General features: G+C 39.3%; 1 protein-coding gene across 25 annotated transcripts in view; it reads right to left on the bottom strand.

The window, feature by feature from the left end:
• PHF21A (PHD finger protein 21A) overlaps positions 1–19,937 on the bottom strand; it is a 134,465-nt gene that overhangs the window by 41,833 nt on the left and 72,695 nt on the right. For 3 of the 25 annotated variants that reach the window (XM_074584527.1, XM_074584514.1, XM_074584535.1), the window contains exon 1: positions 7,305–7,993. The exons of 21 other annotated variants lie outside the window; for them this stretch is intronic. In XM_074584527.1, the coding sequence (XP_074440628.1) occupies positions 7,305–7,502 (198 nt within the window). In that variant the 5' untranslated portion in view covers positions 7,503–7,993. Of the gene's footprint in view, positions 1–7,304; positions 7,994–19,937 lie in introns of those variants that run through there. One more of the 25 variants, XM_074584513.1, reaches the window with a different exon arrangement.

The following is a 19,937-nucleotide window of genomic DNA, read 5'->3' as shown; positions in this document are numbered from 1 at the left end:
ATATTCAAGAAAATAGGGCATATTTATTTTTTTGTTTTGATAAAACTATCCTCTATTGTATTTCATCTGGAGTTGTGGAAGGATGTAAGCGGAGGAAAGAGGCTTTTAAAAGATCTGTGCTACACACCCACAGACTTATATCAGTAAATACATGCAAGGGCATGAGAGTAACTAGTGATCTAACTTGACGTTAAAAAAAAGAATTGTGACGAAAAGCTGAGAAAATATTAACCAATTGTAATAAAAATATCAATGTGTGATAGGTGTTGCAGAAATGCAAAAAAAAACCAACACCCAATATAAAGATTTTAATGTTCAAACAAATATACCTGATTCACGCTGTATAGGCAGTATTCATTATGAGCAGAGTAGGATTTTCATGGTAATTGTTCAGAGGATCATGTAAATATGTTTGTATCAAAACCACACTAAATCCAAAACAGGTTTGTCAGGCTGCATAGGAAGACAGTCAAGCTGTCATTGACTGTGAGGAAGCTCAGAAGAAAACAAAAAACAAGCTCCAAAAATAATACATCAGGAAACACAGAAAGGAGTAAGAAGAAACAGGTTCACACAAGCAAAGGGCACTCACAGACAATGTAAAGCTGAACCAAAAAGTAGTGAAGTCTGACAAGCAGAAATTAGTCCTTTCTCATGGGCAGGCAAGGATTGCAGAAGAATGCATTATATTTTAGACTGACACGAGGAAAAGGGCACACTTCTGGTCACACAAGCTCCTTTTAAAGTCCCTTCTGACTGACACGTCAGGCCTACGCCCAGAGGGATGTCTGAAGTGTCACAAGTAGCGCAGGGCATGCTTTGAGATTTTTTCCCAAGGTATTAGAAATAACTATCTCATTGAAGAAAGGAAGTCCATACTTCACATACACATATGCAAAAACACACCAGTAAACCATGCTCGATTTAACCCCACAGACCCACGCTCTTAATTGTTTTTCCTCTTTTGTTTTCCTGATGGTAAGTTGTACAATTAGCTTGTACGCTCTGCAGGCCAAAAAGCTAGTCTGCAAAAATCTTTTGAAATATTTAACACATACTAGTACTGTGTAAATAACAATAATAATTCAGTGGCCTTTTCCTGCTCTGCATTTCAAATGTATTTACTATGAGCTAGACAAATAATGCAGGATTGTAGCATTCTGCCTCCACATTCCTTGTCTTCCTCTTCCAGTTTACCAGAGCAATGACGAAAGAGGAGTTTTTGCTTCAAGCTTTTAACACTTTCAGCACACATTCTCACACCGCGTAGCTCTCCGAACTGGAGGCTCCGTCTTTTGCACAGGGGCAGAAACTGATTTCCTTAATTAATTTAAAGAAGATGAGAAGCCTGCCCGGTGACCCACATTGCTCGAGAAACCGCACCAGCAGCAGAGGCTATGGAGGCAGCTGCTTTCAGGCCAGCAACAGCACGCTCAGCATGAACAGACTGTACTAAGATTTTTCTCCCACACATAAAACCAAACTGTTCCTGTGCCCCCTTTGTGCTGACGGAGCCTGTCTCTCGGTTGATGAGCAAGTCGCTATTTAGGAAATAATTTCACAACCTATTTTGGAAACCCACAATTGGCTGCATTGGTTAGCATTCAGCGGCGATTTCAAAGGTTCTTTGTCCTGGGGAGGAGATACGACCATTCACCAGCGTGCCGGCAGAACTGCTGAGTACACAGCTGGAGCGTACGTGGGGGAAGGGAAACGGTGTATGATTTTGCAATTATATCTGCTAAATCCATACAGTTTTGAAAAATGATCACTTGGCATTTCTACTGTTTTGCAAGCGAAAACTTTTAACATGTTTGCCAGAATTATTTGGCTGTTTTTTCTTGTAAGAGGATAGAGGACCGGTGCAGAGAAATGTTAAGCCACACGTACGTGCTACATAATTGGTTCTTTCAGCCACTTGCAGTGCAAGTGATCTGCAGTAACATGCTCCGCACCTCCTTACTAGTTAGCAGCCCAATCCAAGACAAATACATCAAGAAAAGATAGAGAGGAAAAAGCTGTGGACAAGATTAACCACACAAGCTTGGTTTTTTCATGATGCTCACATTTTTCCTATTACCCAGCTGCCAGATATTCAAGAGAAAACAGGGTGTACTATAACAACTGTTACAACAGGCCACGAGAGCATAAAACCAATAAGAAACCTTTCTGTTTGGCTCTTCACAGGGCTCTCACTTGTACTAGAAAAACGTCAGTTTGATGCCCTGTTTCCATTCCATTTCCAACAACAAGGGGGAGGATGGAGGTCTCCGGTTTCTATGACAACCCAGATGGGCCACAATACAAGATACTTAGAAATGTTCAACTGCGGGAATGCCAGATCAAATTAAGCTAGAGTTTACGCTACTTCATAGAAACTAAAATGAAAGAAAAAACCCAAACAAAACATGAATGTCAAAGGAAGGGTGACATTTCCTCAGCACGTTCCAAAAGATTCCTGAAAGTAGATGATAAAGAAAGGAGTTTTTTTTCCTCTACAAAAATAAATAATAATGTCAACACAAACAAACTGAAACCCTCATTTACATGAGTAAATGTTTTCATTAAAACTAGACTACTGGAAAATTACCATCAGACATTAAAAACAAAAAACAGGTCCCAAAAATAACATGATTTTATTAATTTACTTAACTCATTATGAACTGGCAAATTTGTCATCCCACTGTTTTGTATGGCTTGTTTAATGCCATGAGTTATATTTTGCGATACAGCTTGTTTTTCTGTTGTTTACCCCTGATCTGGTCTTCTAAGACATTTTGCAAAGGACACTCAGATGTAGAAAATACTCTGTATGCTACCTGAAGAAGTGAAATTAGTAATAGTGAGATATTTTAGCAAAACTAACAAAACTGCAAAAACATTTAATGTGTGTTGTTAGTAACTTAACTGGTCAGCTGTTAAAAAAGGTGGGGGGAGCTTACTTCTCAAAGGCAGTGACTCAGTGTGCTGGGAAGGCAGGTAACTGTAACAGGCAAGCCACTTCAGGCAACGTAAGTAAAACGCCTTCTGAAGAAACAGCTGTAAAAGCTTTTTGTAAGGTTTTCAGACGTGACATACATAGATGTGGTTCCCAAAACACATCAAGTTAAAGAATTTCTTAATAAATGTGTATTTTAAGGCACATTATTTTGAAAATGTGTGTGTTTTAAAACTTGTGATAAAAGCTAGGTATTGCCTTTCTTTTCAGTCACTGTCCTATTTCAAGTTACTTGCCTTTCTTTCTTTCAACTTAATCACCAGGTAGTTAATAGTCTTCATTAAATACGTGATAGCCGGCAAGGTTCACAGTAAGACAGATAACTGTGGACTTTTAGAGGCCTATGTTCTTTGAGGAGAGGAGAGGCAGAAGAGGAGAGAAAGGCTTAACAGCTGTGCCTAGTCAAAATAATCCAAAATTAGAGGGACTGTAACATTTAAAATTGGAACAGAGCGCCTTAAAATCTAGGTCTGTGCAGATCTCTTTAAACACTTTATTAAAAACTGCAGACACTCGCTCTTCATAAATCATTGCACTTTGCAGCACCGCTCACCAGTACTATTTACACAGGGACTCGTCAGTCTGGCTTGGAAGCGCCACCTCATCACCCAGGAGCACCCAGCGCTGCCAGCCGGGAACAGCTACCCCTCGCACAGCTCCGCCGTGCCTCCCGCTGCTGCCTGAGCCTCTTCCCCCCTCTTTAAACTATGAGCCGGGACTTGGGGACCGTGGATTTAGGGAGACGTGCTGTGGCGATGGTACCGGCACCTCAGGCAGAGTGCTCTGGGCCCGAGGTGACTCAGTGCTGAGGGGGAAGAGCTGAGGGCTGAAGTTACACATCTGTAATAAAAAAAATTAAAATACCTGACAACTCTGCTCAGCTAGTGGGAATTAACTGGAAGTGACGAATTAGGATGGAGAGGTGTGACTAAGGACACAGCTGGGCATGATTAGCTTTAAACTTGGACTACACTGCTTTAACGGGCTATACAGCTGTGGGTGTGCAGTCACATCATATAACTGTTACCCGTGCTTGACATAAAAAGTAGAAGACAAGAAATGGCTTAATGGAAAAGGCAACTTGCAACGTGCTGATACTTACTAAAATTGTAGCAGTTTAATGGGAAGAACAGAATGAACTGGAAATTACAGCAGGAAGGAGCTACAAGTTGCAAGGAATGGTGGTGTAGCAATGAAGATGCTGTTTGATGCCACGCAGTTAAAGATACTCTAATCGTAATTGGGTATAAGTATCAAGAGACTGGGACAAATAACCAGGCCTGTGGATTCCTCTCACAGACCTTATTGCCAATCACATACCCCAGACATTTTAAAGCATGAACATCCACTCTGCACTGATATGGCATGGAAGAACGTTGTACTTGCACAGTATCTGCTATTCCACTGGGTTGTTCCACCGGCTCATTCAGCTATCAATTTCATGCAATCACAACAGCATACCTGGTTACTGACCCCTATAAGGAATTCTTTCTTAACAGAAAAATAAAAAGAACGTGGACAAACACCAAAGTTTTAAGGAAATTCAGCAATCTTTATTGACAGGAGTTATAGCTGCCTGCTGCTCTTGCCGACTATCAAACTCGATGAAACCCAAGTATCTGAAACTAAGAAAGTGTTCAGGGTACACATCCATGCATATTAATTTTGTCCTCTTGGGATCCTCATGCTCTGGATATCATCAACACTAAACGCATAGTACATTTTTTTTTAGAAGTAGCAGGGAATATATTTGCAGTCTTCCAGTACCTTAGCCGACCACAGCACAGATACTTTCAGAAAAGCCCTCTACGGTTCATACCTAGGATGGTATTCAACTCTTCTAATACTGTAATTAAAAATTCAATCATCCTTTGCCTCCATGTATAGTCAACAGAAAGACGGATGGTTGAATAACTCATGCTTGGCATGTGCCCTGTGTCTTAACAAATTCTGAACACTTTAGACTACTTTTTACACAGCTGAAATTAGAAAACCTGAGCTCTGACTCCCTAGACAGAACATCTCTTCCTCAACTCCACAGACCCCTCTTTTACTGCCCCATTACTTGTACGCATATACTGCTGTTTGATGTTATGGCTTAATCTGTCCATCATTAAAAACAGTCACCACACTCATCCTCCACTTTCTTGTTGACAGCAGCCATCACTTACAGATTCATATCCTGATGCTAGCACAGGCAATACAACACAGCACCTCTGCCCTTGCTGACATTCACTCTGCTTCACAAACACCACCCACCTCTTCCTCTCCGACTGACAGTTTTCAATTAAAATTCAGAGTGACTGTTCTCAGCGCGTTTGTAGCTTGAAACGTGCTTTTTCCATTTTGCAACTAGAAAAGGCTTGTGTTCCTGATTGGATGTTATTTTCTCTGAATCAAAGATATAACCACTTCCTACAAATTTTGCCATAGTGAAATGATTCACAGCAGATCTCCCTGGGTATATACGCATGTTGCCCATTTGGTTACGAACGCAATGGAGAAACAAAGGGGTTATCCCATAAAGCATCTAGGAAATACCCTTAAAACAGCTCTGCCAAATGATCCAGTCTAGTATTTTCAACTTCGAATACTCTTTTGACTGACTTCAGGTTAAATTAAAGCATTTGCAAATAATTCCTACAGACTAGCTCCAGCATCGAAGGAGCCCTAACACTGAGTTTTGCTTTTCTGCAAGGGCTCAAGATACTATTGGGAAACTTGTGTTAAAATTTCTAACATTGTTCATATTTTTAATATCTTTATAGTAACATACTGAGTTTCAGCCAGAATTGACACACTTAGGGGGAGAAATCAAAAAAGTAGATAAACTCTCCTGGATTATTAGAGCCCATGAGACTAGAGAACTACAAGGATCACTAGACTTGCAGCTTTTCCATCTTCTTGGCTTTATGACTATACTGAAATACAGAAAATCACCTGCACAAGAAACTAAAGCAGCATGTTTTTCAGCAGCTGGTAAATGATAATTTTAGAACTGAACCAGTATAATCAGTCTTGAAGATGCACAAACAATGAAGTCAATAAGACCTCTGTTAGGTTTGCATCCAATAAAAACACATGAAATACATCAAAGTTTGTGGAACAGAATATGATGAACTGGGTGAAAAACATATACCTGCTTCTAACAGGCTTTTTACAAACAGAGAAAACCCAAAGATATTAAAATTTATTAAACAAAAAATAGTTAAAAGTAAGCTTTTATATGCCTGAATATGTAAGTGGTCGCATCTGTAAAATGCATCTTTCTTTTGGACTTGAAATTTCTCAGGGGTATCGAATCACTGTTCATGTTTTCAGTTATGTGAATTCCTAACAACACTGAGTGAAAAAGTATTGTTGTAAGACAGCTAAATACTTTTGCTGCTGTATTTTGTTCAAAAGCCAATCACAGTACCAAACACTTCTGCCTATTGTTTTCTGCTTTTGTACATTTTTTTCCAAATCTACTCAATTATACGATGCATTTGCACATAGGAAAAACATATGTACTCAAAAAATTTTCCTCCACAAATGTTTCTGTATTAATTTTCAATTCATTAGGGTCATAACGGTCTTTAAAAGTAAAGAAAGTTGAGCACTAACAATCTGTCAATGCAAAACAAGCACTAAAGATAAGCTCATGCTGTTCAAAGTACTGGCTGTTCCGTGCATCTGGAAGAATTTGCACTCATCAAGTGTATTTGCACGATCAGACTAAAAATTACTTTAACAGAACATGGAAGTTGTTTTAGTAGCAGGAACCCTGACATCCTCAGGAACTGGTCTTCCAAGAAATGACCTACTTAATGCACATAAGTAGGTATTTCACATTAACCCCCCCCCCCCCAAAAAAAAAAAAACAACTTGCAAAGTTTTGCATTCTTTAAAATGAGCTGAAACTGCTACAACACAAGATGCCTCCAAAACCACCCCTCACAAATTCCTCTCTCTTACACGGAGTTAAAAATAATCGACAGTGAAAAAAAATCCCCAAAATAAGTAAGAAGCATCTCTTCCACTTCACTTTTCTAGTGGCCAAACCACCAAAATGGCTAATAAGTCATTCAGTTGTTAATCCAGTTATCATAAAACTTTCCTTTTTCTTGGAAGATACTGAGGAAATTCCTGTTTTAACGGAGAAAGGCGACACTCTACCTCCAGTTTCTAAAATCCTAACAAATCAGAGAGATCAGAACCTTACGTAAATCATTAGGTAAGTGGATAAATAAATAAATAAGGTAAATCATTAAAAACTACTACCACCGTAGTGTTTACACCCGATGTATGTCCGCAGGGTGCGTACCAGCCACGCTGCCCTCACTGCTGCGTTACAAAATGCGGAGAATGCAGAAATCCACCTTTTTCTCCCGGAGGCAGGGAGCCGTGCCCTCCCCTCCAGGCCGGGCCGAGGGCCGGGTGTCGGGGCCGGGGCCGGGGCCGGTGCGGTGCCCCCCGCCCCGCCTCGCCTCGCCGGCGGCCGGAGGGAAGGAGCGGCCGCCATCTAGCGGGGCCGGCGGCGGCGGGGACCGCGCCTCCTTCCCTCAGCGGGTTCTCGTTAGGCATCCGCGGAGATGAAAATTTACAGCAAGAATTAAAAAAAAAAAACAAAAAACAAACCAAAACCACAAACAAACCCCAAACCGGAGCTGCTAAATTCCTAAGAGGTTTTTCAGATCTCAGACCCCATCTAAATCTGTTGGCAGTGAAACAGAAGCATTGCAGATACGCTGTAAAGTTTTCATTCACATTAATCTCCTAACAAAGTTGTTCCTAGACTTAACTCCGCAGCCAGCGCTAAACCTCTCTTGCGTGACATTATTTACTCCCGACGCACATTATGGTATTTGCAAAGGCTCTAAACTGAAGACCGAACAAGACTTTAGAGACTTCCATCGCCGATCCCACCCCAGCTGCTGTGCGCTGCTCCGGTGGCTCAAGGCAGCTGGAAAGCCAGCAGGAACAGCAGACCAGGCGCTCCACCAAGGCAGGGGTCCCTCCCCAGATGTGGCACAGCTGGCACATGAGCTCGGGCACGACTCACTACCAGGCACAACCAAACCAGACCTTTACACCCACTCTCAGATTTAACTGCCCTCGTGGCCAATGGAGCTACAGCCAAGCAGATGTCCGGCAAAAGGCTCCTCTTACAGCAAAGATGAGTCTACTTTCATCCGTCCTCAAATAAGAAGAACATAACCAAGCCGCACACACACACACACGAAAGTATCAGGAATGTCAGCCGGCTAATATTACCAGAAATCTAGTTCTGCGTTTCTTTGAGTTATGGTAAAGTATGATTTAAATGCGCTCCGCACTACATACAAAGTCCGAGATGCCTGAAAACAAATACTAATTTCCACATGCCCTTAACAGCAGTTTGTCTAGCCACATCCGTATACACAGAAGGTTTTCCGCATTGAGGACCAGCAGACACCTCTACTGCTGGCCTGACAGCCAGGGCTCCAACAAGCACTGTTCAGAGACATGTACCAGTATCAGTTGTCCGACAGGTGCTCCAGATCTCTCAAGCATCACAGATTTCAGTGTTTCAGAGCTTGAGTCAATCAATCTCCTCGACACGCATCTCTGCTAAGCAGAAGTTGAGAAAAAGGGTGTTCTACAAAATACATGGCCTTGAGGAAGGAACACTGACTGCTATTTATGTTTTTGTTCAGTTGTAACATTTTATTATTGAACCTGGCCACAAACCATTCAACCTGCAAGGGTGAGAAATTATTTCTTTTGCCTTACAGATGAATTAGCACAGATTGCACAAGGGTATTTTGCAACATCAGACATGAAACACAGTCCTAATACAAAAGAAAAAAAGACTCACCCAGTCCAACTTTTAAGATGACGTGTCAAATTCATATATTTGACCATCCTGCATAAAACCACAGCTCAAATCAGGTGCCTCTCCTCAAAATACAAGGAGATTCTAGGAAATCCAATGCAAATTCAAATGCTACTTTAAAAATAGCTGTGTTTTTGGCAAAAAACCCAACAAATTGTTTTTGTTACTTTTCCCACTATCCCATTAGCTCAATCAAAAGAGAGCCACGAGGAAAGCTAAAGAAAGGTCCTTGTTTCAAACCTTCTTGTAATCCACTTGCATGAGGACAGAAAGTAGCATATTTATTATGCTAGCTGATAGCAAAATCTGGGGTTTTTTTCCCAGTTTTCTTTCATAAATAACTGTCTGATTTAATCCACATGAATATTTTCTTCAAAAAATCATCATTGACAAAAATACTGTAACTGAAATTACAAGGACGCACAACAGAAGACAGGTGTTGGAAATTTCAGTCGCTTCTCATGTATTTTGATTATGTCCCACACACCGTATGTCACCGTGTGTGGAGGCTGAGACGCGCCGCCCTCCACTGTCCCAGCAGCTCTCTGGGAGCAGAAGCCCAAGGGGCTGATGGGTCAGCAGGAACTCCAGCACTGGAGAGAACGAGAACTGATTTTTCTTAACTTCATAGTTGTGAGATTAATCTGCCGCTCCCAAACTTTACAAAAGACTAGGAAAATGAATCCACACACTTTGAAAAAACTCCTTCTTTCCTCTCTCCTGACATTTTTGCGCTGTTTTCAGGTAAAAAAAAACCACCCAGCTGTCAGTACAATTATTCAATAGAGCAAGACTTTAATGTTAACTAGGTTTCCTGGCTGTTTACATTAATAAGCAAAAATAAGCTGTTAACAGTTGGGAGAGCTGAGTTAAACTGATATTGGTGAATGAAAAAAGACTGAAAACATTTAACTTTTTTCCCTCAATTTGGGTCTGAAGACTTAAGGAGGAATATGCTGCAAAAATTCTAGATAAAATTAGCATCACGTGAAGAGGAAGTTTAAATAAGGAAAGTGCAAGGATGAACTTATCTAAAAATAACATCACAGTAATTAAAAAAATGCATCAGAACACGTGGAATCAAACAGAAATTTAACAATTTTTCTGTCTCATCTCCAGTCAAGAACATCTCTCTGCTTAAAACAGAAGCACTTTTTAAAGAAAGCGTCTAAACAGAAAGAACATAGGTTTTAAAAATGAGAATGCCAGATGTTGAACATAACACTCTGCTAAACTGTTTTCCTGGATACTGCTGGAAATCACTGATTGAAGAACCTTACTCCAGCAATCTTGTTTTAGGAAACTACCGGTTTTGCTCTGGTGCATTACTGACTTTCTGAGGTGTTATTAATAATTAAACTTTTCTTTTAAAATTATTCATTAATATTAACTTTGTCTGAAATCTTCCTGGAAGCTAATACTTTTAAAGGAAATAAAACAGTAAAAATGCGCTAACCACAGCAGTTAAATAAAAGAAAGCATTTAATTTGAGAAAGGAAGTTACTTCTTGTAAATTCACTTTCCACAATTCATACTCAGTAATACAGTAACAACGCTGTACAAAAAAAGCAAAACAAAACATTTTCAGCCTTCACTTTTTACATCTATGAGAAACTGAAAAGCAATGGCAATTTACCAACCCAATCACCTCCTTTGCTTTTGATTCCTCTAAACTAATAGAAGGGAAAGTAAGATAAGAATGTAAAATAACGTAGGTGGAATTGTCGTACACAAGCCTCAGAAACCTAGTAGGATAGCAAATTCTGTTTGACATCACTTGCTTGTGAAATGTGAGGAATAGCCATTAGTACTGGACTGGATCCAAACGAGCTGTATTACAAGAAAAACCACTTCTCTAGCTCCCAGAGCCACTGAGTTACAAGTTATTTAATTCTTACTTTTTTAACCTTTTTTCCGACCAGCTAGTGCAGCACAGCTACACGTTGTGGAACTGAATGCATCTTCCTGGTTATATACACACAGGCTCAGATGACCATGCTGCAGCACCTCCACACCTTATGCAGTGCTTAGGGAGAGTCCACACAAGAGAAAGATTTACACCACCTAGAGTCTCATCGGTCCTTAATTCTGCCTAAAGGAAATCCTGAAGAGAAAGAATGCCTGAAATCCCATCTCTTCTGCGCACTTAGGCATCTACCCCACATCACTCTGGCAGTGCTTGGCTGCACATGTCCTTGTGGTTGGAATACTTGCCCAAAAAGTGACAGCTGACATTCATTTCCCCTTTCAGCTTGAGATAATACAACATGTAAAAGTACATCTCTCTTTCCCAAGAGCTTTCTAAGCGCTTGGTAGTATGTGAAGTTGGGCCAGGGACGCTTCTTATCTCCCCTTCTTAGACACGATGTAGCAGAGAACCCAAGATTCCCAGGGATGGAGCGAGAAGGGAAGAGGGAGAATAAAGAGGAGGGATTTCCCCTGAGAGAGAATGCCGGTGCCTGCACCAGCATCTGTTTATTTTAACTTTGCGTTTGAAACCCCCAGATACCACACATATGAAGTATTCCCATATAGTCTGCCTTATCAGGACCCCCCCTCTGTTCCACTCCACTGCACACCAGCTATAAAATTCCATCTTCTACCACCACTCAGTCACTGCCACATCTCCTCCCCCAGAGCGAACAAAGCTCTGCAAGACATGCCGGGGGCATATTGCTAGCCAGACTCCACCCAGAGGCACACGCGAGGGCTTCTGCCACGTTGTGATTTAGTCAGAGGGGGACCGTGTCTTGAGCCTCCACCTGGAAAAGCTACGTTACCCAGAGGTTGTATCCACTCCATTAGAAGAACTAATTAAGTCAATATTATTCCTAGGTCTTGTTTGGATTCATTTATTAACTTCTGTATGAAATATTTCTGGCATGTTTATTTTACTTTCTTCTTAAACCACTGTATAGAAACTAACGAAAAAATTGCATACAGAGTGTACTGAGGAGAACTGGGTTCTTCTCTACCATCACAACTCTGAAATTCTGGTCTGCAAAACCCACTCTCTACAAACTACAAGCAGAAGACGACTGTGTTGCAATATGCGCAGCATTAAATTGTTTAAAGCTGTTCAAATAAGTCTCACAGCCTTCTTCCTTAAAAACATTTTCTACCCTCAAGTTGCCTCAGAAAAACAAAAATGAGGTTGTTATTTGGGTGTAACTGTACCCTAATTCTACAGATATTCCTCCCTCCCCCCGCCCTGTTTCTTGAGAGGAAAAAATGCTACAAAAGATGACAGCCTCCAGCAAATAAGCACTGTCAGATGAGTCCAACAGGCTTTCTCATTTGCATTTTGCCTGTAACGGAGTCAGTGAGCACTCTCACGTAACACACGCCGCTAACTGCTGTTCCCCCCTTCCAAAAACCTTCTTTCCAAACACAGAAACCCAAAGTATAAGCAGTAGCTTTAAGGAGAAGGTACAGATAAAATGATGAGACCTGTCTGTATAGGGTGGCAGGCAGCAGGTCGCAACGATCCCCTCTGCCATTCACGCTGAGGAGCAGCACCTGCTGTCCCTTCTCCATCTGTACAAAACTTCTTCTGAAACATCTACCACGTTCATTAATATTTTTTAAACCTCTTCTAGAAGTAGCTTGTCAAGATAATTTTCACATTAAAGTGAACTCCAGCATCAGCATATAGAATCCATTTAAATCAGCTAGAAAACTCCCAAACGCTTACGTGGACTAGGAAAAATCCAAATGCTGCCCTTTGTTAATTTATAATATATTCATTGAATGTTTTGTATTCTGAAACACACTGCAATACCACACAAAACTGTAACCTCAAGGATTCAACCGTACGGTCAACTTGGACAATGCTGTCACCAACTCGAACAGCTTTACCTGGGTTTGACTGCTGACAGCTGAGGCCAGAAAGAGTAAAAACTGTATCATTAGTTTCAGCCGCAGCAGAAATGACTACAGTTCCCCAAATAGTGATAATGAATGTTTGCGCACCTATGTAGATGCTCTGTGTAGCTTCAGGTAGGCAACGTGAAAGCAATAGGAAGAGTAACCGAATGAACGATGGCAGGGTAACCTAACACTTTCCTTTTCTTCATCTCTAATAACCTGCAGGTGTCCAGGCCTGCTTCTTACAGCGACGACAAATTACAGTAACACAGTCCAGTGCAGGGCACTGGCAAAAGCTACAAGACTTGTCACAACAGCTGCAAAACTAACGTATATCACGTGTATCTGGAGCAAAAGCACATCTCCACTGTGACAGGATCTCGGTTAAAGCTACAGAAGAACAGGGAGACTAAGCAATAATTCAAAACTAGACTTTTAGAAATATACAGAGGTGAGTATTACCTATTTGAAAGTGCTAGCTAGAGGGAAATAATGATGTTTTTAAAGTCTAGGCCTATCAATGGGTATCAAGATATTTTCTGAAGTTTGACCTGGGATACATCAACACAGTATTTTTTTAAATACCTGTTTTCGAAGTTCTTCACGTGGTATCAGCTATGTCCATGATGATTAAAAATTAATATATTTCCTTTGTGTGCACACTATGAGATACACATTATATTGTCTGAGAGGCGCCTATTTCTCATTTTAAATAGTTGGCTTTTGCTTACTTTCTTGAATATACAGAGGAAAGCTACTTCTCATGTTTTTTAAAGCCTTCCAAAGCATTTCTGGGGTGTCAGCACTCTCATTTGTCCCTAGAAGCTCTTTCTGATGAGCTCAGGACTTCAGCTTCAAATCAAGTTACATCAAAATGACATCAGCTGAATATTAATCAGGGCAACGTGCTCAAACAGGTGTGTCAAAACCACGGTGCAACTAAAATGCGAGACTAATTCATATTAAGCCTCAAAAAGAGCCTTCATTTAAGTCCATCCATTAAAAAAGACAAAAATCTACTGAACATATTGAAACAACAGATTTGTTCATTAAAGTTGTACACTGTAGAATCATCCTCTTGAAAAAAATCAAATCGCAAAATGTAAACTACCAGGTTAGTGTAATTCAAATATGGAGAGTTACACATTCACTCCTCGATGCTGACGGCAAGGCTGTGGTTACATGGTACTATTCTACACTACTACATGACTGATAAGTTCAACATTCAGCCTTTCTGGAGGCTACTCATTTCTTCAGCTGTGGCTGGAATAAAACACACGTGTGGTGCAGAGAAGGAAAGGGCAACCTAACAACCAACGGAACAGCAACAAGAAACTGCTACTGATGACGCTGCAGCAAAAGCGTGGTGCTGTTGACCTTTGCTTGTAACATACCTCTCTCTCCAGGTATTCAGACAAAGAAGCGAACATCCACTAGTGACATTATAAACAAAACAGATCATATGGATACGAAGAGAAAGACTCAGACGACGCTGTCACCCTCCATCACTCCTAAACACAAAGATCTATAGGTACCCCTACGTTATGAGGTGAGTTAAATGAATTAAAATCTAAAGGTACATTTTATCCATTAGGACGCACAGGGAAGTTTGTGAGCTTTGATTTTGATTTTTCCTTTGAACAGGAAAATCTTCATTTAAGCAGCTGGATTTTAATCTTTTCTGAATTTGTGTTTAACTTTTTAGAAAAAAAGATGGTTCTCACTGGCAATGAATCTATAAAACAACGTAACAAAAACAGTCTCTAAAATTTTAACCTATTTTTGCTAACCAGAAAGTAGCTCAGATCAATATAATTTTAAAGTAAAAATAAACATACATTCATTCAATTTATTCACATATAGATTATTATGTTCAAAAATGATCATTTCATGTTACTAGATTTTTATTCTTTTAATCTCTTGCTATAATTTGTGGCAAGAAGAACATCAATATTGTACCAGAACACTATACATTTTAAAGAAGATCAGTACAAATACATTGAATGTGTTGTGTATTGGAGGGGAATGGGAGTTTATCAAGGCGTGATTTGCATTTAAAACAGATGTATTAAACAGAGAAGGCCCTCTGACAAGGCAAAATTGAACCGCTTATAGTGAACATGTCCTTCCAAGATTTTACAATTAGTAGATCTTGCCCTTCTTCAGCTGCATTTTACTTATAGATTAAGATAGAAAAGTTTCTCCATCATTGTTTTTCAGCTCTTTATGAAGTAATTATAAAACTAAATTAACTGAATACACATAAATGAGGAAGTATGCTCTTTACCGGCAGAAGGGACTGCTACTGTCATAATTCAATTTAACACATACACACTAATTCCAGCAGTGTACCAAGTGATTTCCATGAGGTGGTTCATTTGAGTTCTTTAAGATGTCAGAAACAACCTTGTATTGTTTAATATTATCTTTATTAAAATCAGACTTATTCAAATTGAAACAGGGTATGACATTGATTTGCAATAATTTTAAGTGGGTACATTTTCAAATAAAAGGAGGAATTTAAATTAACAATCTTTTTTTCTTCTTCTTTAAACTATCAACTGCTAACTATTCATCATTGAACATTACACATTTACCTATAGGATGAACCATGGAAATACCTAATAAAGCACAGTAATACTGCTGGCAATATTCAGGCCTTTATATAATGTTTACAAGCATAATTAATCTTCACAATAACCTTGTAATGTTGGTAGGGAGTAAAGTATTCATCATTCTTTAACTTCACATATGGGAAAAATGAAACAGAGAGATTAATTTAAAAACAAAAATGCATATGTAGGTCCCCCAAATGTAAAGTCAAGGCCTAAGCAAAAAAAGACTAATTTTAAAGGCACTAAAATCAATAAAAGCAGATGGGGCTCTGAGCTTGTGAAAACAAGTTTTCTCCAGGAGTATAACATTAGACATTTGACAGTCTGGGCTAATATTTTTATTACAGTTTATTTTTATAATCTTGTTACGTTATTTTCCATAATTAATGAAATGGGTGTCCAGTTCTGTAGCAAGATTAGCCAGGTCCTGTTAGAGCTTCTAGACCGTAATCCAACCTACCTTTTTATAATAACTAATTTCAACAAAGAATGCATGTTAGTTGTTCTGATATACAGAGAGGCCATTATTTAATACTATGAAGAATGAAGAATCATACACTGAGTCAATGCCACCGTCGTCAGAATTAGGGTCACCAAGCACTTTTGCTTTGGTGTTAACAGGAAGCAGGAAAAAGGTGGCTTCAAAGTTACACGGAGAGGACAACTTCATGCATGGATTTCTATGGGACAGATTTCTATTCTAGCAGGACGTTGTTGCTCTTAATTTCGCTTCACTTCCCTTGAGGGCACAGCAATTTTTTTCCAATATAATTCTTAACCAGTGGACAAACTTTCTCTCGCCTGATATCTTACACATACATTTTGATTTTTCGGAACAAAACCTGATGCTGTTTTGGGTCAGCACTTTCCCTGTGACTTTCACTTATTCCCACCCCCCAAACAGGTTTGTGAAAATAATTACAAAAGAGACCCTTCTCCGTGGGTGCTGACTGGGGAGCCGTGAAAGGAAATATATTCCGCCATGCAGCTGACACATGTGAGCACACACAAATGAAAAATACGTGTACTCTCACGGAGCTGGTCTGGTCTTTGTTCCTGGTCTGGAAGAGATTCCTGCCAGGGATACAAAATCCAAGGAGAAAAAGCGGTGCAGTAGCAGAGAGACGACACAAGGTGGTGGTCACTGAAGCACGGAGGAAAGGAAAGGAAAGGGCGCGGAAAGCCTGCGTGGGGAAGGCCGTGAAATGGGGATGTTGGCTCCAACCGTGGTATCTGACAGTAGGGCCGGGGATGCTCTAATGGAAAGCACTCCCTTTGAATCCCAGCCAAAAACTTAAAAGCATCGCCACAGCTGCCTGCATTGTGTTACTTTAGGTTTCAAAAGGGGAGGAAAAAAATCCAGAACTACCCCCTGGCTCAGTTCACAAGCTCCACCGGTTTCTCCGATTACGCTTGGAAGCTCGTACACAGACAGGAGACACTAACGGGGCACAGACACGCAAACGTGTATGAATGCTGCCCGCAGAGGATCCCTTCGGGAAGGGCAGCTGTTGTACACCCGGAATTCCAAACACGAACCGCTACCTTAAAACTGGGAAAAATGACATGGGTCAAAAGGCTTTACAAATAAAAGCAGGGAAACTAAAATCCAGAACACTTAACGGAAAACCTTTTACCAACCAAAAAAGACTCATAGAAAGCGTAAAACAAGTAAAGAAAAAAAGCCCATACAGAATCCGAAGCAAAAAAGTGAGAAACAAACCAATTTCATCAATGGTGTGATTGAAGAGGTTATTAGAGGCAAACATGTATCCTTCCAAAGAGGGAAATTCACCCTTAGCGAACCAATAGCAGGAAGTATCAATTATGACAGGTGAAACGAAAGATGGAAATAAGGAGACAGGAGAGGAAATGTGAACAGCAAATAACAGAGCTGTAACAGCAATACCAAGGCGTTCTTGAAATGTATCAAAGCAAGAATCCACCAGTATACTGGGCTGCTGAAAAATCAACAGACAGCTAAGGTCAAAAATTTGCAGAGAAAACAAAATTATGTCTTTCTATCAGGTCTTCTTCACAGAAGATGAATATATGCCTATAACTTTACTTTTTGTATATTTTGATATGGTCACTGAGATGCCAAAGAGATGATGTTGGAATCAAGATGATAAAATTACAGAAGAAACAGTCACTGAGAATATATATAAAATATCGTGAAAGTATGGAGGAATTTACTATGAAGGACTTGAGCAACTGACAGAAACAGGCATTTTATACACACCAGCATATTAAAATGTAAACTCTATAATTATCTTAAAGACGCAAAGAGAAATCCCAGAAATTACAGCTGAACCAGCTTTACTTCAATGTAAGGCACTTTGGATGCTTACCACAGACAATCCAGTCAGCAATGACATAGCAAAATCAATCAATAAATATATGTGAAATAAAAAACCTGGAATGGTTCTTTTGGAATCTCAGTTTTACACAATGTGAAAAGTTATTTTTAAAAAAGCAAAGCAAGGAAGATGTAATACACAAATGATATGGCACTATATAAATTAGCAGTGGGCCTAAGATCCTGAATATGTATTTTCCCTAATTCTGTTCTCAGAAACAACTAAAATGTAATAAACAACACAAATAAATAAAAAGCTTAGAAAGATTTTCACGTGAGAAAAAAACTAATTAGGCTCACATAACTGATTCAGATAAAGATAGTGAACAAATGCTACAGAAAAAACAAAGTACTCTTAGTCCTTTTAAAAACCGAAGAGCAAAGGAGTATTTAAAAAAAATAGAAAGTAAACAATTTCTATTGGAAATAAATCCATTTTGTTTAGTAACTTTCAGAACTCACAGCCAGAAGGTAGCATGGTGAAGATCTTACATTCACTTTTATTTAAGTAAGGACATCATTATGTAAAGAAAAGACTCCTCCTACCCCTTTATTTCTCCTTTTCTCCCCCAAAAGACAGAAAATCTAATTTTTTTCAAGGTTTAAGGTACCAAATCAATTACAAACTCACAGCACATTTTGATAAAGAAGAAAAGTTAACTACATTATTTCAATATGTAAAAAATATTTTGCCTCGTCAGGAATACTTTAAACAGCAGATCAGTTCAAGATGTAATGCAATACTCTACACTGCTTAGTTGTACGTCAGCCTGGATAGAATTATCTTTCCATAAAACAATTCCTAATGTAAAAATTTAAGCTTTTTTAAAAGATTTCTGAATCTTGCCAGAGTTAGAGAGTAAAGGAGCACTGAGGGTACTGGGAAAAGTGAGAGGCTGGAGGCTTTTACGTGAAGTTATATCAATTGGTAAGACTCCTGCATCTGAGTAGTGAAATAAGTCACTTAGGCTCTACGCCCTTGCGTGTTATGCAGAAATCACCTCCAAGTGGAATGAATGCCTGCCTTTATAATTCCCCCAGGTGACTTATGAATGGAATTGCCCTAATAATTAAAACAGTAACTTTAAGGTAATACCACTGCACATGTTTAAAATACCAATTAAAAAAGAAGGAAAAAAAGTAAAACATGAAACAGGCCTGTAACTATTCCATGCTTATTTTCATACACAGGTAAGATTTGTGTGATGGTCAGTCTCACCTGACATTATTATTTCAGATGGCACTCAGGACATGTAAACCTTAACACATTCAATTCATGCAAAAATTCAGTAACAAACTGTTAAACCGAGTTTCCTGATACGAAAGTACCGCACCATTCAAAACTATTTAAAATACTGAAAATTTTCTTTGGTCCATTTATTTAATTTCTTTAGAATGTGAAAAATATACATTGCTTTAAAAAAAAATAAAATGCTTAGCGTATATATACAAACAATCATCACAGGTATCTGATGTGTTACAGCCAAGCACAGTAATCTAGCTTCAGCCTGCCTGATTATAAATAGGCTGCCAATCCAGGCAGTAGCAGCAGCTGTCTCTCATCGTTCTGCATTCTCCCTCCATGTCTATTAGATTTCTAACATGATATAGTGATTTCTGCATATTTTCTCCAAGCTCTGTAATAGGTGTTACAGGCACAAGCACAAATCCATTTGTTTTTAAGATTATTCACAATGAACACAGCTCTATACTAACCTGTTACTGTTTACCTGATTTCTACATGTGTAGACTAACTGGCCTGTACGCTTGCATTGTCCATTATAAATTAAATGCTTAGTATTATGATTCCGCTGTCTTTGGAAAAAAACTAAACTGCCTGTCCTGCTAGGCACTGGGAAGTAATATATGCACCTGAACACTGAAGCCTGCAGCAACAACCACAAGACACAGTCCAGTCTGTGCCTCTATCACGCAAGCAACACAACCTATCCAACTCCGAAAGGTACTTACTCAAATACCAACATAATGAAAAGCACGCTCAGAAGTCTACCAGCTCATTTTTAAACTACACACAAACTAAAAATCAAAATTATAGTTAAAACTGGCTTATTTCTGTGTTATGCACAGAAATGCCATAAAAAATACTTTATCATAATTAATATTCTGGAGTGATTATGTAAAGGATGACTCTCAGAGTAAAATTCTTATTACAAAAATTATAAGAAATGATCTCTAGTTTTCTGTTTGCAACACATTAAGTCTTGAAACTGCTCCCACTTG

Source organism: Larus michahellis, chromosome 4 (genome assembly GCF_964199755.1).
Source record: "Larus michahellis chromosome 4, bLarMic1.1, whole genome shotgun sequence".
Lineage (NCBI taxonomy): Eukaryota > Metazoa > Chordata > Aves > Charadriiformes > Laridae > Larus > Larus michahellis.
Note: the sequence above shows the minus strand (reverse complement) of the source record. Positions and strands in the feature narration are given on the sequence as shown.